The sequence below is a fragment of the Pantherophis guttatus genome, chromosome 4, assembly GCF_059756535.1.
Source record: "Pantherophis guttatus breed Tessera chromosome 4, ASM5975653v1, whole genome shotgun sequence".
In the NCBI taxonomy this organism is placed as follows: Eukaryota; Metazoa; Chordata; class Lepidosauria; order Squamata; family Colubridae; genus Pantherophis; species Pantherophis guttatus.
Window position 1 is genome coordinate 41,930,401 of NC_142066.1, and position 23,112 is coordinate 41,953,512.

Here is a 23,112-nt window from a genome sequence, read left to right on the forward strand (position 1 = left end):
GTCTTCCGGGTGCGTTTCAAGGTGTTGGTTACCACCTTTAAAGCGCTCCATGGCTTAGGGCCTGGATATTTACAGGACCGCCTGCTGCCACTGACTGCCTCCCACCGACCAATACGCTCCCACAGAGAGGGCCTCCTCAGGGTGCCGTTGGCCAAACAATGTCGACTGGCGACTCCCAGGGGAGAGCCTTCTCTGTGGGGGCTCCTGCCCTATGGAACGAATTGCCCCCGGATATATGAAGGATCCCCGACCTCCCTGCCTTCCGTCGTGCGCTGAAGACCCTGTTATTCCAGCAAGCCGGTCTGATGGGACAATAATTTTAATTTGGGTTTTAAATATGGGTTTTTAATATGGTTTTATAAGGGCTTTAGAATGGGAATTTTAAATTCGGCCAAAATTGAATTATTTTAATATGGTTTTTATATTTGTCTTGTATATTGTTTTATTATGGCTGTTCACCGCCCTGTGTTCTTCGGGAGAAGGGCGGTATAAAAATATAATCAAATCAAATCAAATCAGATATTTGATTCCTACAGGCTGGTGACTTTTAATGCATAGATAAAATTGTTGGTTGTTCCTATCTGGCCGTCTGTTCTTTTAGGTGCTCAATATTGGCTGTTCCCTCCTCTTGGTCCCCTTCCCTTTCCAGATTAGGGCAACTTGGCACAGTGACTTCAGCATGGCTAGCTCACTGCTGCCAGCTTGCCACTGCCAAGTCATCTCTGCCAACTCGCCGCCAAGTCATCACATGGCTAACTCACTAAGGGGACAATTTGCTGCAGGTAGCCAGATGAAGAGCCAGGCGGACAACCGAGCAGATGGACAGAGTGACGGTGGCAGCTCGGAGTGTCCCATTTTCACAAACTCCACAGCCGCCATTGCTGCCATACTGGCCTACTGGCCAAAGAGGGTGGAGACAGCAGCAAGGTGTGTATGTGAAAACCTGACACTCCTGACTGCCACCACCTCCCTCCCTCCCACCCACCCACCCTATCGCTGCTGCCACCATTGTCCCTGGCCTCTTTGGCCAGAGCTTGGCAGCAACAGTGGGTACATGTAAAAATGGAAATTCCCCGGCTACCACAACCACTTTGCGCTCTCCATCTGCTTCCTTGCCTGCCTGCCCAGCTCTCCCTCTGGCTACCCATGTCAAGTTATCCCCATGGTAGTTGGACATGGATGTGTAGTTGTCCTGCAGCGACTTGGTGGCAGTAAACTGACAGGCAACTTGGTGGTGGTGAGCTGCCCACGGCAAATTGTCCTAGATCTTCCTTTTCTACCCTACAATTTAGAGAAAATATAATATCCAAACATTTCTTCTGTCTAGAGTAATAATATGGCAATTACAACTTTTGGATTGAGGAGGCAAATGCATAAAACCAAAGTCTTTTTTTCTGATTTGAATTTTTGAAAGAACAACGTGCCATCCATCCATTGCAGCAGTTCGACCACTGTCTGCTTGGTAATGGCTCTTGATTCCAGTCATCTATGAGAACTCCCAGCTTTACCCAGGACTCTGTTGGCTCACTTGCATTCAGTCTGCAAAATTATAGGGCTTTAATAAAGATTGAGAAAGAGAAAGAGATTCTAAGTTTCTCAAACTGTTGCCATATCAACCAATTAGATTCACAGCTAGCCTTCATCTGTACCTCTGTTAATTGGTATTGCAACTGTGGCCCCTAGGTGACGATAGAGTGTCATCTTGCTCTATATGATTTTTTTTCATTTCCGCCCCTCCCTTTATCTATATCTTTATACTAGTAAAAAAAATCTTGTGCCTTTTTATTTTTGCAACCTTGATTTAGGCAAAACAGTATATCATAGGCCAACAGTTTTTGAATCAATATATCCCAAATGAGATAACTTATAGAATGTGCCCAAATCTGGCTCCTGCAGAATTAGTATTTGGGAAATTTATGGCCAATTCAGTCTGCTATGCTGTCACAACATTGTGGCCAGCCACAACCACGTATTTATATTTCCAATGGTTCTGATAGTTTCCCACAATGCAATGGGGAACCCAACAGGAAAGTCAAAAGTTGCCCTGGTAACTCTCTTCTACTCATTCAATATTTATAGCCCCCCTGTCCTTGTGCTGCATTGGCCAATGTTACACTCCTATGAACAATTTACAGCCCGTGCTACACCTATATGCATCCTCCCCAATCTATGCAACATCTCTTGCACGCTCCTATACATCCATCATAGCCTATGCTGCAATGTTCTCCTGCATGGCGCCTCTCATGCACTGAGGAGGAAATGCCAGGGTATGGCACAGATCAGGATGGCTATTGAGTGTGAGAGAGATGTTGTATGGACTGGGGAGGACACATGAGAGTACAGCATGAGTTAGCAAGGATGTGCAGTAGTGCAGGAATAGCTAAATATCTGAGAGGTGCCATGTCATTCAGGGAAGGCATGCAGTGGTGAGGCACAAGCTAAGAAGGGTAAATGTGAAGGACAAGTGGCCCTCATGGTGTGACAGCAAAGGGGTTTTGGAAGCTGATAGGTGGGAGAGACTTGCCCAAAGAACTTGCAACACTCTCTGCTGTCTTCTCCATTGCCTTGTGGGAAACTGTAAAGGAGCACTAGAAATTATGGTTGCACACTGCAGCTACCTGCAGTAGTGCAGTGATGTAAGTAACATTGAAACAGCTACAAATTTGCCAAAATTCAATTCTCTGGAGGTCATTGTAGTGACATTGTGGAAGATTACTTGTATTACAAGAAGGGTAATAACATCCTCTCCCTTTCATGGATCAATGCCTTATCATGCAAATGGAGCTGTGTGCATATGCTTGCCCACCACACACATGGAACCATCTCCTCTCATCCCCTCCCCTGCTGGTCCATGAAGCCAAAATGGTTGGGGAACTCTGCTGTAAAGAACAATTGGACAAAAATCTGGAATGTAAGATCTATGAATCAAGGTAAGCTTGATGTGGTCATAAATGAGATGGCAAGATTGAATATCAACATCTGGGGAATCAGTGAACTAAAGGACATGAAAGGATGAATTTAATTCAGATGACCATTATATCTACTACTGTGAGCAAGAATCCCTTAGAAGATTGGACTGGCCTTCATAGTCAATAAAAGAGTGGGAAAGCTGTACTACCGGACAGTCTCAAAAAGAATGATGATTTGAATCCAAGACAAACTATTCACAGTAATCCAAGTCTACATCCCAACCACTGATGCCAAAGATGCTGAAGTTGACTAGTTCTATAAAGACTTACAACATCTAGAACTAACAAAAATAGATGTCATTTTCATCATAGGGGATTGGAGTGTTGAAGAAGGAATTCAAAAGGTAACTGGAATAACAGGCAAGTTTGGCCTTGGAGTACAAAATGAAACAGGGCAAAGGCTAATAAGAGTTTAGTCGTAGCAAACACTCTTCCAACAATCCAAGAGATGATTTTCACATGGACATCACTAGATAACCAATACCAAAATCAGATTGTGTACTTTGCAGATGGAGAAGCTCTATAAAGTCTATACAGGGCACGATAAGGGACAAAAATGGTAGAGACCAACAGAAGCAGAAGAGATTAAAAAGAAGTGGCAAGAATATCCAGAAGAACTATTCAAGAAAGATCTTAATGTCCCTGATAACCACAATGGTATGATTGCTGATCATGAACCAGACATCCTGGAGTATGAAGTCAAATAGGCCTTATGAAGCATTATCAACAACATGGCCAACAGAGTTGACAGTATTCCAACTGATCTATTTAAAATCCTAAAAGATTATGCTGTTAACATGCTGCACTCAATATGCCAGCAAATTTTAAAAATTCAACAATGGCCACAGGATTGGAAAAGGTTAAGTTTACATTCCAATCCCAAAGAAGGACAATGCCAAAGAATGTTCAAACTACCATACATTGCACTCATTTCATGCTCATTGCACGCTAGCAAGGTGATGCTCAAAATCCTACCAGAGGAACTAGAGATCAAATTGCTAATATTTGCTGGATTATGGAACAATAGCAAAGTTTTTAAAAACTATTCGTTTCATTGACTATGCCTTTGATTGTGTGGATCAAAACAAACTATGGCAAGTTCTTAAAGATATGGGAATACTATATCATGTTACCTGAGAAGCCTATATGAAGACCAAGAAGAAATAGTTGGAACTGGACATTGAACAATTGACTGGTTCAAAATAGGAAAATGAATAAAATGCAAGGGTTATATTATCATTCTGCTTATTTGACTTATATGCAGAGAACATGCAAAATGCTGGGCTGGATAAATCACAAGCCAGAATTAAGAGTGCCTGGGGAAATATCAACAATCTCAGATATGCAGATGATACCACTCTAAAATGGCAGAAAATGAAAAGGAACTAAAGAACCTCTTGAGAGGAAAGTGAAAAAAATGGTTTGAAACTCAACATTTTTAAAAAATGAAATCATGGGCTCCAAGATCACTGCAGATGGTGACTGAAACCATGAAATTAAAAGATGTTTGCTCCTTGGGGAAAAAAGCTGTGGCAAACCTAGACATCATATTAAAAAGTAGAGACATCACCTTGCTGATAAAGGTCCATATAGTCAAAGCTATGATTTTCCTATTAGTAATATATGATTGTGAGAGTTGGACCGTAAGGAAGGCTGAGTGCTGAAGAATTTAAGAATTGAAGAATTGAAGAATTTCGAATTGTGTTGGAGAAGATTTTTGAGTGTTCCTTGGACTGCAAGGAGATCAAATCAGTCAATCTTAGAGGAAATCAACCTTAAGTGTCCTTTGAAAGAATGGATTCTGAAATTGAAGCTCAAATACTTTGGCCCCAAATGAGAAAAGTGGACTCATTGGAAAAGAGGACTCATTGATGTTGGGAAAGTACGGGTTAAAAGGTAAAAGAAGGGGACAGCAGAGGATGAAGTATTTACCTTATACTGTCATTGATGCAATGAACATGAATTTGGGCAAACTGGGAGAGAGTAGAGGAAGTGGCTTGGTGTGCTATGGTTCATGGGATCACCAGAGTTGGTAATCTTAGTGACTAAACAACAAAGCAACATCCTTTAATTTTTCTTTCATATTAAGTTTCTAGAAATTTAGGATTCATTCTGAGCTAAGATACCTCCCAAATTTTCTTGCTTTTTCCCACTCCTGCTGACAAATAAGGTAGAGGAGAAATTTTAGTACATTAGGGAGAAGCCCAAGATTACTTAAATTGACAGCTGTTTATACAGTTATCAGGCACTTGGTCTATATTCCAGGTGCTGTCAGTGCATGATGAACAACAAATATACCATGTATTTAAGGCAGTGGTGGGTTTCAAAACTTTTTACTACCGGTTCTGTGGGCGTGGCTTGGTGGATGTGGCATGGTTTGGTGGGCGTGGCAGGGGAAGGTTACTGCAAAATCCCCATTTCCTCCCAATCAGCTGGGACTTGGGAGGCAGAGAATAGATGGGGGTGGGGACAGTCAGAATTTTTACTATTGGTTCTCTGAACTACTCAAAATTTCTGCTACCGGTTCTCCAGAACTGGTCAGAATCTGCTGAAACCCACCTCTGAGCTAAGGTCACATCATGTAAACAAGGTCAACAGATTTTGGTATCAGATATAAATGATCAACCTTGACACATAGTTTGGTGCAAGATAGGGATAAAGAGACTCTCAAATTGCCCCTTAAGTTTGGAGTTTTCATAGGGCACACACAATCCCATTGCAAACTGGTAGTAAAGGTAAGTAGAACCCACCCCTGTCGCTAGGGTATTCTAGGAGTCGAAATCCATGCAACTTAAAGTTTGAAAAACACTAGTTCTAAGCAATCTCTCCTTTATAAGAAGAATATCCTCAATAGCCATCCTCCTATCTCTCTTGGGATGAGGAAAAATAATCCAGATAATGAAGCCACTGTGTTCATCCAAAGGTCTTGGAATCTCTTTGGTTTCTGTGATCATGGTGGAGCCAAACTCAGTTTTAGGGAAAATGAATGGAGACCTGTTCTAACCAAACAGACCAGGACTGAGAAGCCACAGGCTATGTACAAAAGTGTGGAACTGCTCCACTGCCAAGAAAGTCAAAAGGGTGGAAGGGGATCTCTAGTTTGTACACACCTATGCTCAGAGGACTGCCTCAGAAGAAAAGGAAGAAAAGTAGTTGGACAGAATTGCAAACTGTGAGCCAAAACCCACACATCACCAGCTGACCACCTTGCAGACGAGCAGGTAGACTCCTAATTATTCCCCATGCTGGAGGGAATGAGAGAGGAATTTAAAAAGGTTTGGTTTAAGAAACTTATTGGACATCTTTTAAACACCTTCAACTCCTACCAATATGAGTTAAGGATACATTTAACATGCTCTACAAAAATAAGTTGCCTTATTGCCCTCAAGCAATAAATTGAATCTCTCAGCTGTGAGGATTCTTAATATTCATTCCTCCATCTCTTCCCTTTCTTTCCTTCCACAGAGCAGTGATAATAGTGATAACTATTGATAATAACACTGTGGCAGGGAGAAGAGAGAATTAAGGCAGTCACTTAATCCACATGGGATTTTTGAAGGTGACAGGAAGATTTTACTGGGTGACGCATAGCATCACCAAATGCACAGTCACGTCAATTTTGACCTGCAGACCTAAATAGTAAATGTCAGGGAATTATGCAGCAGATGTCCAAATGAAGACAGAGTCGCTGACACAAACTTGCAGTTTTATAAATAAATATATATTTATATCTATATTTACAGCAAATAAGATAGACAAACAGGAGCATCATGAGGTAAATCACAGAGCACATAGAGCACACTGAGGAAAAAGTTGGGAAAGCACCACAGTAACCAATCACAGTGCAGTTTGCCAGCACTCTCCAACCAAACAATAACTGTGTTCTGGCTCTGTGAGGGATCTCACGAAGATCGATGGTTCGTTGTGGGCACTTCCAAGAAAAGTCAGCACGCAAGGATGCAATCAAGTTAAATCTTTATTTAGGAATAAAGTAGGTAAAATGAGTTCCCTGGCATGGAGGCATCCATGCCTGGATTGAGCCCATGGATCAGTCCCGTAGGAAGCTAGAACAAGAGCCAAAGAGCAGCCCCTGTGCAGGGGTTCTTATAGGGTCCGTGGCCCCTCCCTTACCAATGTGTGTGAGAGGGCCGGAGGGCCATTAACTCTCCCCAATGGGGCTGCAGGGGCCAGAGCCCCTTGACCCACCAGTGGATCAAAAGTGCCTCTTTGCTCCCATCTGGTGGCCTTTTAAGAAACTGCCATGGCTGGCACAAACACCTAACAGGCTCATTGTACAGCTCCACTCGTCCAGCTACTAAATTTAAATATCTTAATGCCCCTCCAATTTATAGCTGGACAACATTTAAACCAAGTTGTTTCACAAGATCCTTACGTTTTTGTATACCCAGTGGCTATATCCAATGAAGAACTATGGATGGAGGTTCGCAACATTGTACAAGAGATAGCAACTAAAACCATCCCAAAGAAAAAGAAATGCAAGAAAGCAAAATGGCTGTCTGAGGAAACTTGGCAAATAGCTGAGGAAAGAAGGGAAGCGAAAGGCAAGGGAGAAAGAGAAAGATACAGCCAATTGAATGCAGAATTCCAGAGAATAGTTGGAAGAGATAAGAATGCCTTCTTAAATGAACAGTGCAAAGAAATAGAAGAAAACAATAGAATAGGGAGGACCAGAGATCTGTTCAAGAAAATTGAAGATACGGAAGGAATGTTTCATGCAAAGATGGGCATGATAGTGAACCAAAATGGCAGGAACCTAACAGAAGCAGAAGAGATTAAGAAAAGATGGCAAAATTACACAGAAGAACTATACAAGAACGAGCTTAACGTACCTGATAACCATGATGGGATGGTCACTGATCTAGAGCCAGACATCCTAAAATGTGAGTCAAATGGGCCTTAAGAGAAACCTATATGCGGGTCAAGAAGCAACAGTGAGAACTGGACACCGAACCACTGATTGGTTCAAAATTGGAAAAGGAGTCCGGCAAGGCTATATACTGTCATCCTGCCTATTTAACTTATATGCAGAGCACATCATGAGAAAGGCGGGGCTAGATGAATCAAAAGTTGGAGTTAAGATTGCCGGGAGAAATAACAACCTCAGATATGCAGATGATACCACTCTAATGGCAGAAAGTGAAGAGGAAGTAAAGAGCCTCTTGATGCAGGTGAAGAAGGAGAGTGCAAAAGTTGGCTGGAAACTCAACATTAAGAAAACTAAGATCATGGCATCAGGCCCTCTCAATTCCTGGCAAACCGATGAGGAAGAAATGGAGGTAGTGACAGATTTTATTTTCCTGGGCTCCAAGATCACCGCAAATGGGGATTGCAGCCAAGAAATTAAAAGACGCTTGCTCCTGGGGAGGAAAGCTATGGCAAATGTAGACAACATACTGTACTTAAAAGCAGAGACATCACCCTGCCAACAAAAGTGTGTATAGTCAAGGCTATAGTGTTCCCAGTTGCAATGTAGGGCTGTGAAAGTTGCACCATAAGAATGGCTGAGCACCAAATAATTGAGGCCTTTGAACTATGGTGCTGGAGAAGACTCCTGCGAGTCCCTTGGACTGCAAGGTGATCAAATTGGTCAGTCCTAGAGAAGATCAACCCTGACTGCTCTTTAGAAGGCCAGATCCTGAAGATGAAATTCAAATACTTTGGCCACCTAATGAGAAAGAAAGACTCACTGGAGAAGAGCCTAATGCTGGGAAAGATTGAGGGCAAAAGAAGAAGGGGACGACAGAGAAGGAGGTGGCTGGATGGAGTCACTGAAGCAGTCAGCGTGATCTTAAATGTACTCCAGAGGATGGTAGAGGACAGGAAGGCCTGGAGGAATGTCCATGGGGTCACGATGGGTTGGACATGACTTCGTAGCTAACAACAAAAATAACAAAACCCATATTTTGAGAAATCATCAATTACCAAAGCAAATTTGGCCCTTCCCATTGATGGAAATAGAGGCCAATTAAATCAGCATGCAGTAACTGAAAAATCCTATCAGATTTCCTATAACTTCTTTTTCTGACAGGATATACCTTTGATTCGGTCTCTTTACAAATTGAATAATCCAAATACAAGTAATCCTCAACTAATTGAGCCCAAAATTTGTTGCTAAGTGAAAGATTTGTTAAGTGAATTTTGCCCCATTTTACAACCTCTCTTGCCACTGTTGTTAAGTGAATCACTGCAGTAGTATGTTTGTTAAAGGAATCTGGCTTCCCCTCTTTGCTTGTCAGAAGGTTGCAAAAGTTAATCCATGACCATAGGACACTACAACCATCATAAATATGTGTCAATTGCCAAGCATCTGAATTTTGATTACATGATCACAGGGATGCTGCAAAAGTTGTAACTTTGAAAAACAGCCATGTCACCGTTTTCAGTGCTGTTCTAACTTTGAACGCTCACTGAATGAACTTTGCAAATCAAGGACTACCTGTAGTTGTCACAAATTTTACATTCAAACCTACAGTCAGGCATTTTCTGTAATACTTTAAAGCTTGCATAACCCAGTCTTCTGTGTAATAAATGTGCACACCCATTATGGTTTGGTTCATTAGAAAAGATTGCATATTGCCACGTTTCTTTGTGATTCAAAACATATAAATTGTTTAGTTTCAAACCTTGTGTACACAACCTGTTATTCTCTATGACCTTGCATGTACCCTTTGCAAAAATTAGTTCATACCTTTCATTGTTAAACAAGACACACTCAGCAAATTGTGATCTGAATCTGGTAGACATGAAACCTTATCAAACAACTTACTAATACATGATACATATTGATGCTTGCCCCTGTACAAAAGAATGATGATCATTTGCCAGGTTTACATATTCCTGGGCAGCTGGTCCCAAACTGGAAAATAGAACTGGGTTATTTAGAATATGCTCACTTGCCCCACTGTCCAACAACCAAATATCTTTAGTGTCTTTGTTGTTTGCCTTTCCCACAGAAATCTGTATCTTCCTTCTTCTGTTGTTGTGTTGTCTCTCTCCTGTTTGTATCTTTTAATTGTCTTACTGAGCAATTTCTCTAATATGTTGAGTGGATCCAAATGCAAAGCAGTGTTTCCATTACACAGACTTTATCTTCTGCCTTGTTATTTCTCTTGAATGCAGTTCCTTTCTGACTGAATTGTAAATTACTATAGTTTATCTCATGCACATTTTTCTCAAATCTTTTCTGTTCTTGCTGCAAAAGCCTCCCAGTTATATAATTCATAGTTAAATCATGCTTGTCCATGGACTCAAGGCTTGGTACTAACATGTCCCAAGTAACATCAAGGGAACTAAGCACAGCATACACTTTGTGTACTTCTGAAAACACCCTCCTCACTCTTCTAATTCAGGAAAGTTTTCCTCATGAACTGGAGGTAATCTGACAAAGTTTCTCCAGACTTTAGTCTTGCTCTATAAAGTTTTCTGTGAGACTTACTTTGCTGCTTGCTGTCTCGCTTACATAAATTCTGCACACGGCAAGTCAGCATTCTCTAGCAGATGTTAGCCCACACACATTTATTATACCTGACTATCTTCCAAGCACAAAATTGTGCTAGCTAGTCCTTTTTCATTTTGCTGTTTCTCTTTGAAATGTTCTGGAAGATTGCTTACAACTGTCCACAAATCCTCCCTCCACAGAAACATCTCCATTTTTAACCTCCATTTAAGATAATTTGTCTCATTAAATCAAGCCAAAGGAAATCCTCCTCCCATTTCTGTAACAGATAGCATCATGCTGTCTTTATAAGCCAATCATCTTCAATCTCCCTCAGGATCACGAAGAAACTTTTACCTCAGAGAAATTTACTATTGGCACTTCAAGGCATTTTTGGGCCTGTCAGGGAATTGTACAGCAGATGTCCAAATAAAGTCAGAGACCTGACATGAACTTTTAGTTTTATATAAATAACTATATATATGTACATCTATATTTACAGCAAGCAAGATAGGCAAACAGGAGCAGCATGAGGTAAATCACAGTGTACGCAGAGCACGCAAAAGAAAAAGGTGGGAGGAAAGGGAAACAACCCCTCCACACGCACAGCAACCAATCACAGTGCAGATTGCCACATGCAGGAGCCAGCACTCGCCAACCAATCAACTATAATTGTGTGTTCTGGCTCATTGTAGAACCCCACTATTCCAGCTATTAAATTTAAATATTTTAACAGTTAAGTAACAAGAAATTAATTGGGGCTGCATGAAGCTTCCCATTTTATACTGTTTGAGGATGAATGATGGCTTTTCCACACCTCTTAATTTGCTATGGTTGAGCAGCACTGATAAAAGTAACAGTATTATGGACTTAATTTGGCCCTGGCATTAATTAGAATGATTTGTCTGCCTCAAATAGATAATGATTTTGGTGACATAAATGTACTGTTTTTTTTTAGTAAGCACGAGAACAATAGTTGCAGAATTTTATCCCTAGAGGGCCAAGGGGAAGTCTTGAGAATTATGGATCTTGAGTATGTGTTGTGGTGCTGGTAATATTGATAGATGCAACTTCAACTGATCTTATCGATCCCACAGGTTATCTTTCAGGAGGTCTGCAAGGAGGGACTAATGATAATCATCATGATTTTGTTCTTCATGTTTGCATTTCTACCTTCTGCCAGAGACCTCAGAGCAGCAAAGTAAACAGCTCATATTAACCTCATAATAACCCTGTGAGGTGGATTACATAGGAAGAAGGACTCTTGCAAGGCTACACAGTAATCCCCAAGGCACATATCTCTAAGCAGATGAAGGACTTGGAACCATCTGGAGCTTGTCCTGTAGTTTTAAAATCCATTACCCCACTCATCTGACGTGAACAATGCCTCCACCACCGCTTGTAGGTAAGAAATTACTGCTAGCAACCTTTCTGCAAACCTTCACAGGAGTATTGTTTTTTCTTGGAAGAAATCACCAAGTAGCCAAGGCCAATTTACGTCAGTTCATAAATCCTGCTGGCTTGGCTTAGTTGTGATGGCAGACTTTTAAAACTGTTATGGTGTCCGCAAAGGAACCAATACTATGGCTGGCAAAACTATGTTTAGGAAATGGGAGGAATTGTATCCATAGTTTAGTTATCATGTTGCTCAGAGATACATAAGTAATTAATCACAATGGGGACCAGAATAGGCCTTGAGTGAGCCAAAAATATCAGATACAGTGGATTTGGTAGTCAGGTCCTCTCTTCCCTAGGTCCTACAATTAATGCCCTGGGCATTTGTGGAAGCAAGGTTGACATTTTATGTCCTCTACAAGTATTTGCCTGGCTCTCAGCTGGGAAACTGTGAATTTGAGCCAATTCTCACACTGAAGAATGGTTGTCAATTAAAAAGAAAGAAAAATCTCCTTCCATTACTATTGTTTTTCTCAATGAATCCAAAGCCCGGGTGTCAAACATGATCGCATCACGTGACATATCATAACTATCTTGACTTTTTTGCCTTTGATGAGCTTGGGTAGGCGTGGCCTGCATGTGATGCATCCAGCCCACGGGCTGCCAGTTTGACACCCCTGATCCAAAGGGAACCTCATATACAGAGGAGCTTTGTGGTGGCTCAGAGGTTAAGATGCTGGGCTTGTCATCAAGTTCGAAATCCAAGCTCCTTGTGACTGGATGAGCTCCGATCCACGTCCTAGTTCCTGCCAACCTAGGAGTTTGAAAGCATGCAAATGCAAGTAGATAAATAGGTACCACTTCGGGGGGGAAGATAACAGTGCTCTGTGATGTCATGTTGGCCACATGACCACAGAAATGTCTTTGGACAGCGCTAGCCCAATGGCCTTAAAATGGAGATGAACACCACCCTCTATAGTCAGCAATGACTAGCAGAGTAAAATCTGCAGGGACTCCTTTACCTTTACCTCATATACTAAATAAAAGTTATGTGGTAGTAATGATAAAAGTACTGTATGAAGTTTATAAGTCCAGTGTGTATGTGGGAATCTGGCAGATAATCTCCTATTGGGGGATGGGGGAGAGAATTTCCCACAATGCTTTAAGGCAGCATTTCCCAATCTGGTGTCCCTCAGTTCCACTGCAGCTCTCAGCTAGCTTTGATTCCAATCCCATTGGGTCCTTGAAGCTCACTTTGGCATCAAGGACACCATATTTCAGCAATCCAGGTGGAAAGCAACTAAGTCAGAAAGAGATTTCTTACCTAGCAACATCTGGTGTAGTCCAGAGTAGCGGCCTTGGAGAAGACGCAAAAAGCCATGATTGATGGAAAATATTGCATGGTTCTGAGACTATTGCCAAACACGGCTTAGGAGAAGACAACTACCATGGGAGTGGGAGCAGCAAATTATGGGTCCCATCCAGTTCTTTAGAAACCAGTTTAGACCCCTCTTCCTGTGTACTGTGGCCAGATATGAATTTCTTTTTCTTTTCATTGGAAAGAAATTTAAAGGGCAAAATGATGCTTTAATTCACCAAACTCAGTAAAAATGGTCTGCTGTGTCTAATTTCCTCATTTCCGTCTTAATCATAACCTAAGCATTTATTACATCAAGAGCAGATGGAGTCAAGAACTAGTGTCAAACACCTTTCCCTCACCAGCCTGAACAATATACTCTTATTCCTTCACCTAGCATGCTCAAAGAACAGAATGCAAAATTTTCAACCACGAAATACTATTATTACTATTACTATTACTATTACTATTACTACTACTACTACTACTACTACTACTACTACTACTGTTGTTGTTGTTATCATTATCATTTATTATCATTATTGATCATTACACAGTCAGCCAAATGTTCAGACTAGGTTTGGCATTTCTGTCTACTTATCAAGTCCTTATGAAGCACCTGGGATAGGCAAATCTGGATGTTTGACAGATATCGTCGCAGGATGGAAGCTAAAGCAAATAAAGCCACCTTCTGCAATTGACTGATGGCAAATTTGTCAATGCCGATAGTGTTCAAGTGATGCTCTAGTTGTTTTGGGATTGCTCCCAAGGTGCCTATTACTATTGATACTACCCTTGCTTGCCTTTGCCATATCATTATTATTTACTTTATTCATTAAACATGAAACTCAGTCAACTGAACATTCAAAAATGCATCACAAATACCATTGATTGATGCTAATGGTTGATATGGGTTGCTGCCAGCGTCCTAGGTATTAACCAAGTACCTTCTTAAGATGTACGATGTTCCAAGTAGCGCAGTTTTTTGCAGTTCTGCTGGCATTATTGCAGGAAGCTGCAATTTGTTGATGTATCTTATAAAATTCTTGGACATGGTAACAAGTGCCCCAATGACAATGGGTATTACTGTTACATGTTTCATCCATAGCCATGAAGTTTTGATGGCCAGGTCACAATATTTCATGATTTTTTCCAGTTCTTCTTCTTTGACTCTGGCATCTCCTGGTACCGCGATGTCAATAAATTGTATGTTTCGGTTTTCAACAACTGTGATATCTGGCATGTTGTGTTCCAAATGACAATCCATCTGTATTCGAAAGTCCCACAAGAACTTCACCTTCTCATTTTCTATAACTTTTTCCACTTTAGGTTCCCATGACTTTTGGATACAAGTAAGCAGGGTGGATAAAAATCAATGATTTTTTTAAAAAAATAAAAAAAAATCAGATTTTTTTGATTTAAATCAGATTTTTTTGATTTAAATCGGATTTTTTTTTAATAAAATGCTTTTTGAGGAAAATATATTACCATCTAAAGGTTATTCCTTCATGAAATAAAGATTAGTTTTTTAATTATGTAAAATAAAGCTTTATATGTTTAATTTTTTTGGTAAATAAATTCCATTAATCCATTCACAATGTCATGCTCTTCCAGAGGTTTTTGTAAGATTATTGGGCAGTTTCTCTGCCTACAAGATATTATCACAGATGCTTGGTTTACTTTTGCAGTTCTCAAAACTGAATTTGACTCAGCAGAGATCACATGCCTCTTCTTCACAGCAAAAATGTTATAACATGAACAGAGTTGAGAAAAAGACCTTAATCCTATTGTTCTACAAACCTATGAATACAGAATCAACCCCTTCAGTGCTAAGTTTCAAGAAGTTCAGTGAATAGAATAGAAACAATATTTTTCTGATTGTTTGGAGTGGAATAGATCTGCACAAGAAGAAAGTGAAACTAAGTGTGAGGAGGAAGGGGCAAGCAGATAAGCAGTACAAAATGAAAATGAAACTTTCTGAGCACAATACTGCACAGGCACAGACAGACAAGTCTTTGGATCTTTTTGTGTGTATGACCTGAGGTTTATCACATTCTTTCCTTGGAGGAAAAAAACCTATAATGGCAGCAGGCCATAAAAGAGACCCAGTTTGGCAATATTTTAATGAAGTTCCTTTACCTATCGGTAAGGCAGGCATGCATGCAAACTGCAAACAATGCAACAAAGAAATGCAAGGCCTGGTGGCCCAAATGAGGCAACATCATGAGAAGTGCTGTGATGAAGATGACCAAAGAAACACATTTGAACAGGCAGGATCTTCAGGTTGGTAAACATTTTTATTGAATCATATTTTTAAAGATTGCCTTGAGCTGTCATGTTTGAGCAAAATTATATTTCTTATTATTACTGCATGTTACTGTCATTTGGTACAGTTATGAAGAAAATCAAATATTCCTTTTGGGGCAGTGCTGTGTAGAATAAGCAGAAATTGTTTAGGGGAATTCATGGATTCTGGAAACAATCCACCTTCAAGATCACCATCCTCCTGTTCTACAGTTTCAGAGTTATCCATCCAGGATAGTGCTTCATTAGCATCATCATCATCAGACACCCACAGCCACATATCACTATCACCTAAAAGAAAGAAAAAACCCTTCCCTCCTGAAACCACCATAGATAAGTTTGTGATAAAAACTAGCAGATTAGAAAAAGAATTAATTGATGAAAAAATTGCCCAGTTTGTTTATGCAATGAACTCTTCTTTCCATCTGACTGAGAACCCACATTTCATTAATATGGTTCAGTCACTGAGACCAGGATACAGTCCACCCAGCAGAGCAGATGTTGCAGGAAAACTGCTGGATAAAGTGTATGACAGAGAAATGGAGCAATGTGCAACAGCTCTGGAGGGTAGAATTGTTAACCTAAGTATTGATGGGTGGAGTAATGTCCACAATGATCCTATTGTATGTGCTTATATAACAACAGAAGAAGGGAAAGTCTTCCTTGCACAAACAATTGATACGTCAGGAAATGCACACACAGCAGAATACTTACAAGAAGTGGCAGTAAAAGCTATAATAACATGTGAACAAAAATTCAAATGTCTAGTACGCAGTTTGGTCACAGACAATGCTGCAAATGTATCCAAGATGAGAAGAAATTTAGAAGAGCAGGAAGGGAATACAAAGCTAATAACATATGGTTGCAATGCTCATTTGCTGCACCTCTTAGCCAAAGACTTAAGTGTTCCAGAAATAAAGACTAATGTTGTTGAAATTGCTAAACACTTCCGTAACAGCAGCAGCTGCTGTTTGTTGCAGCAGCTCTGAAAAGGATGGGTGGAACCAAGCTAACGCACCCACAAGATGTTAGATGGAACTCTGTGGTGGACTGTTTTCAGCAGTATATCAAGAACTGGCCTATTCTGATGACAGTTTGTGAAGAAAATCGAGATAGATGGCACTGTCACGGCCAAAATCCTCAACATTGGGCTTAAAAGAAATGTTGAACATATGCTGAGCATCCTGAAACCCATCTCTGAAGCTTTAAACAAAATACAGAAAAATAGCTGCTTTATTGCTGATGCTGTTGAAATTTGGAAGGAACTGAGTGAACACTTAAAAACAGAACTACACATGGACAGAATTAAATTACAAGCATTAAAAGAACGAATGGGACAAGTACTGTCTCCAGCTCATTTTTTGGCAAATATTGTCAATATCCAGTATCAGGGTCAAAACTTAAGTGCTGAGGAAGAGGAGTTAGCTATGACATGGGTATCCAGCAATCATCCATCTGTAATGCCAACTATAATAAACTTCAAAGCTAAGGGGGAACCATTCAAGAAATATATGTTTGCTGAAGATATTTTAAAGAAAATCACACAGTGAACTGGTGGAAGTCACTTAAGCACTTGGATTTAGAGACTGTTCAAGTAATGATTTCACTTTTAATGCAGTAGCTTCTTCTGCAGGCGTTGAAAGAATATTCTCTTCCTTTGGACTCATTCATTCTAAATTGAGAAATCGTTTCGATTCCGATAAAGCAGGAAAGCTTGTTTTTCTTTTCCAGATTATGAATAAAGAAGAAGATGAAGATGATGAGTGAGCTACAGAGGACAGTATTTAAATTTTTCATGTGTAGGCTGGGCTGACAGTCTAAGTTTCTTAAAATATATATATTTTGTTTAGCCAAATTAGTTAACAAACATGGATGTTTGTTTAAGCAAATAACATATGCTGTAATGTTATTGTTTCAGTTGAATAAATCTATTTAAATCATTATTATTAAGGTAATGATTATTTTTCTCCTTCCTAAGTACAACAGAAAAGTTGTCCAAATATGAATGATTAACCTATTAAACTGGAGATAAAAAAAGTAATATGAAAAGTTGTTATTCTAAAAATCTTCATCTACTTGCATATTAAAGTTATACCAGCAAGAATTAGTCTTTATGTAGAAAACTATGATTTAAATCAAGCCTTACTGACTAGTGATTTAAATCGTGATTTAAATCGTGATTTAAAGCAGTTTGATTTAAGTCAAATCCACCCTGCAGGTAAGTCATATTTTTTACATAATGACCAGTGGATTAATTTAGCAACTTGGTTGTGTTTAGCTTTGTGCAATTTTGCTGCATTCACATATTAAATGTGAAACAGTTTCGACTTCATTGTTGCAAAGTCGGCAGTTTGGATTGTCGGTGGATTTTTGTATCTTTGCTTTCATGGCATTAATTTGTTGTGCTTGTTCTTGAGCAGCGAGTATTAAACCTTCTGTTTCTTTCTTAATGGTTCCCATCTTAAGCCATGTCCATATAAAGTTGTCATCACATTTTCCTTCAATGTTTTTCAAATGCTGTCCATGCAAAGCTTTGGTTTTCCATCTAGTTAATTTGTCATCCGGCTGTTTTTCCTTATATCCTGCCTTTGTTTCTGTTTTTTTTATAATGTTCTCCATTTTCACAACCTGCAGCAATTTTTCTATTCTTTGGTTCATTATTATTATTATTATTATTATTATTATTATTATTATTATTATTATTTTCACATTTCATCTTTCCACTAACAAAGGATTCAGAGTTCCCAGTGCATTCCACGGTCTAAGACATCTTATGCTTGAAACTCATTGACTTTTATTATTAAAACATATGTTCTGATCCTCACGTTCTAACCATCCTTGATCCCAATTCCTGCTCATAAAACTTGGATTCTGTCTAATCTTCATAGTATCAAATGAAGAAACTTGCCAGATATAAATCCTAGTTAGAAAAGCCATTGTGATCAGACTATAAATCATCACTAGCTAGCATCAAAAAAGCACAGAAAAGTCCTTTCATCTAATTGGTGATCATCTGGATTTTTGCAGCTCAAATCTGGTAACCCTACTGTAATATAGTATCCAGGTTGCTGCCCATAGCAGATTGGGGAGCTTAGTTTTCTCCATCCGCAATTATGAATGTGAGCTTGGCTCAGTCTCTTTCAACTATATCCACTTCACAGTATTGTTACAAAGGTGGAGAAGTAAGTAGGACAGAGTGAGAAAGTCCAGCAGGCTGGGCAACTTTCTGATTAAATGAAGATACATCAATAGACAGACTTGAAACACCGATTGAAATGAAGTGGGTTAAGTGTTGGCTCCTTAATCTAGAAGCCAATACTTAACCAATATTTCCAGAGGGAAATGCTGTTCCGTCACACAATGCTGTGACTATGCTGTTAAAATCCTTTGTTGTTTTTTGCATCCTGGTTATTAATTAGATTTTTGCCCTTGAGTCTTTTTTATCAGCTGTATGATGGGAGGGGGGAAAACCCTATAAAAATGCAAGAGAGAGGCAGATACACTACAATTGGAGGACAGCCCTAGAGACGCTATGAAGTTAATGCAGGTATGTACAAATGAGGCGGCAGATAGCTGGGTCAATGATAGTTCTTGCACATTAACATGATCTACTGAGGTTGCAGATCAAGGTATGTTGCTTTGGCATAATAGGACATTGCAAATAAGTTAATTGTTGGCTAATAGAGGCTTCTCAGTGGTTAGGGACTACCTACGTGAAGAGTTGGTGGGTTCACTTTGATCAATCTAGGCATTGTTAGGGATACTGTAAATATAAGTCTTCACTAACAGAGTGAGATTGAACAATTCTTTCCAACTCTCACATCTAACAAGTTTTATGTTTGCTTTCTCCAACTGACTGCCTTCAGGATGAGCTGGACACATCTAAAGTAGCCATGCAGGTTAGGAATTCTGAAGTTGTGATAAACACAATCAACATTGGGGAAAGGTTGCTCTACATGTTTTGGTCAAAAGAAGTATTCTGTGGCGCTTCACTAGGCACTACTTAGCAAGCATGGATTGGGTATATGAACTCTTTTGAGGATCTGCTTGAGACTATTAACAAAAGTTATTTTTCAAAGGTTTCCATATCTTTATCTTTTCAGAGAAAAGGATATTTTGTGTTATGTATTTAGATTCATGTAAATTACCAGTAATTCAATTATGTGGTATTGAAAATTAAATAATAGATAACGGATGATCTAGTTCAGGAAGGGCACCCAATTCCCTCATAAATAATAGGCTGCAGTTACCCCTCCCCCCTTTTCTCCCCTAATATTTTCTCCTTGTATAGGTATATAAACACAATTCTGGCACCTTTCTTCATTTATTAAATAACTTGGTAGTATTTTAAAAAATCAATTTAGCATCCAAGCGTTTTTCAGGTATGCCAGTGACTGTGGTAAAACAGATCATGATCTGTTGGCAGAGATTTGGGCAATGGGCAGTGATTGGAAACCCGGAAATAGTTACTATGAATAGTTAAAGAGAAATCAGTATAAATATTTGCATATCTAAATTAGATGCTAAATTTAGGAGGAATGTGAATTAACTTTTGTGTAAAGCTTGTAATCTGTGCAGTTCAATATTTGTGCTGACAACAAATTCCTGGGCTCAGAATGTGCTCAGAGATATTATGTCTTTTATTTATGTTTGTCTCTTATGACTGTGACTCTTAAAACAGTAGTGATAAAAGGCAGATCCAGCAGACCAAGACTACCTACTGAAGCTATAATAATTTATTAAATGTGCATGCTGCCCAACAATATCAGTCCCATTTGCACAACATTCCTTAGATGTTCTAAACTATGTTCTGAAACTGATGCCAAAGCTATGAAATCTTTCTCATTTCTTCCCTCTTTTACATCCAGGTAAAGAATCCGTTGCTAGCAACGTTTTTGTTCCTGGCTGCCACTCACTGTGCCATTCACCAAAGCAGCATGGCCAGCAGCAACCAAGCCTGCCGCCCTGTCAATGCTACCATTTCAGCTGAGAAGGACGACTGCCCTGTCTGCATGGCCATCACCACTACCATCTGTAGTGGTTACTGTAAGACCAAGGTGAGGGAGGAATCACCCACCAAACACGCTTGAGAAGTGTTAGGACAACATTCCTTATCCCAAGCTAGCAGATGGCCATAATGCCTGGTGTGAGCTAATGTGCCTAGAAGGCACCTAGATGAGAAAGCTACCCTCTATCCCAGCACCCTTTTAAGACTCAAAGCAACGCAATGACTTGAAAAAAAACCTGCATTCAGTCATTGCTACACAAAATTTCTCTAAATGGGGGCTGCTACTGATTGTTTCCTATGCAATCATAGACATAATGGACAGATAAGATAAAGCTACCAGGAAAGGGAATTTGGCCTTGGTTTACAGCTGATAGATTTCTCCCCTTGATGATTTTTGGAGAGAATCGTAAAATCTTGTAGATGTAATGTTTATTGGAACTATTACTTTGTGAGTTAATTTGTGGCTAACAAAATGTCTTGTTGGGGATGCTTTGAGAGTTGCCTGCAATTGATGGGTGCATGAATCCTGCATGGAGTTTACCTAAGCATTAGCCCAGACGGGGTTCGGAGCTTGCTTTGCAGCTATTCACTCCTCAGTCTCCTAATCATTTGGGGACTTAACATTAAGGACATTGTAACCTTCATAAAATAGGGCCAATTACTTGACTCAAGAAGGTATTGCTCTTTACTTCCTTGGTTACTACTGGGGGAAAAAAATACAGACATCCCTGTACAATGCATTTTCTGATACATATTACAGCCTAGCAGGCTTTGCTTTCCACTCTGGAAGAACAGGCAACTTCTTCCTATCAAGAGGCTTTGTGCAGCCTTAGTTTCCCAGACAGAAGATGTCACTTGGAAAGCCTTAGTTCTTCATTATTTGCTTTTATCCGACACTTTTCTGCCCAGTTTGCCATTACATCTTCCTACTACTCACCACAAAAACAACAAATGTCCCAACCAATTACCCAGCTTTGATAACATTGAGAAGGGACCTCTGGAAGTTGCTGGTAGCAGCATGTTTGGAGTAGTAGCAAGCCATACATGCTCAAATAGGTAGGAGAAATTAGGCCAACACTAGGCAGAAGGGTGGCACCTGTGACATTTTTGGATGCTGCCCCATGAAACAGTAGGGAAAAAAAGGCTGTCATGTCTAGCCAATCTCTCTATGTCTTTTACAGGAATTGCTGTGGAAGCCAATCTTCTCCTCCTTCAGCCAAAAGGTCTGCATTTACAAAGATGTACAATATCAGACCGCACTTCTGCAAGGCTGTCCCCCAGATGTCGATCCGTCTTTCGTCTACCCTGTAGCTCTCAGTTGTCACTGTGACCTATGTAACATGGATTCCAGTGACTGTACTGTTCAGGGCACTGGGCCCGACTTCTGTAGCAACCAAAATCGCCTTGCCTAATAAAGAATAAATAACTAATAAATGCCATGCTAGGCAAACAATAGTGCATATACTTGTAGAAGTGCTTTATTGACATCCTTCATTCCAGTCCTTGCATGCTCACTCTATCTACTTTTCCATTTTATAACAGGACCATATATTACAAGAACCCACCATGATTATAATCTTATATTATCTCTGCTTCTGAGAACAGTGCAAACTCTAAAATGAAATGTAGCATCCTGGTCTTAGATTTTTACTTCTGCCCTAAGAAAGCCTGTGTTTTAGAAAGCAAAGCCAAACCGTTATGCATTTGGAAAACTAATTTGTATACAATGTATCATCTTTTAATGATCCCCATAATCCCTTGCGGGGTGGAGTCTGGACAATTGAATGGAGCTAGCAGGGTGTTTTAATGGCTGGATGCCCTTCCTGTCACCAATGCGGAGTTTTGTTCAACAGATATATTCTCAGTGTACCCAGAGAGAGAAATATATGCCTCTACCTAGGATAGAACTCAGCCTCCTGATTGTGAGGCAAGAGCTCCACCCCTAGGCCACTGCACCACTCCTGAATTTGAATACAATGTACATGGACTGCTATAATTTGGGCAGTTGTAAACCAGAAGGGTTGCTGTAGGGATTTATAAGGAAGAAAGCAATGAGATATTTGAATTAGGGTTCCAGTCAGAATTTGAACTTCTGACTGCTGAGGAGAATGGGAGGTGCAGTCCAGCACATCTCAAATGTGAGAGGTTGAAGAAAAGAACCCCCCCAAGCCTTCCCCCCCCCCCTGTACACCTATTAAAATAGCTCTTTCTCATTTGACTTTAGATCATGGGTGTCAAACTTGCCATATGTTGCCATCACGTGACATATCATGACATTTTTTTCTTGGCAGAGCTGTGGTGGGCATGGCCTATGCATGACTGATCTGGCCTGCGGGCCGCCAGTTTGACACCCCTGTTTTAAATCATTATATATATATGCTCTTTGAGAGATATGGGAACTTGGGTCAGAACTTTACAGCATACCTCACAATAGGATCACTTTTATTTCCCTCTCCTTTCATTTAATTATCTCTCCATACCAAAATTAATTGAAAACCCACTGGGGAACTTGGGAAGCTGGCCTGAACTCTTAGTGTAACCTAAAATACAGCAGAACTGGGTGACATTCCTAAAATTGCAGCAGATGGAGTGAGAAACAGAATTAATCTCAGAAAAGACCAAC

General features: G+C 40.0%; 1 protein-coding gene and 1 long non-coding RNA gene across 2 annotated transcripts; both read left to right on the plus strand.

Annotated features, from left to right (window-relative positions):
- Positions 1-15,365: 15,365 nt before the first annotated feature.
- Positions 15,366-15,771, plus strand: LOC148114066 (uncharacterized). The gene is made up of 2 exons (XR_015734329.1): positions 15,366-15,460; positions 15,635-15,771. It is a non-coding gene; the product is annotated as an uncharacterized LOC148114066 (long non-coding RNA).
- A 3,227-nt stretch (positions 15,772-18,998) lies between these two features.
- LOC117664458 (lutropin subunit beta-like) lies at positions 18,999-21,949 on the plus strand. Its single transcript, XM_034415365.3, has 3 exons — positions 18,999-19,028; positions 20,350-20,538; positions 21,671-21,949. The coding sequence occupies exons 1-3, from the start codon at positions 19,014-19,016 to the stop codon at positions 21,899-21,901; spliced, it is 435 nt and encodes a 144-aa protein (XP_034271256.1). The 5' UTR covers positions 18,999-19,013; the 3' UTR covers positions 21,902-21,949.
- The last annotated feature ends 1,163 nt before the right edge of the window (positions 21,950-23,112 follow it).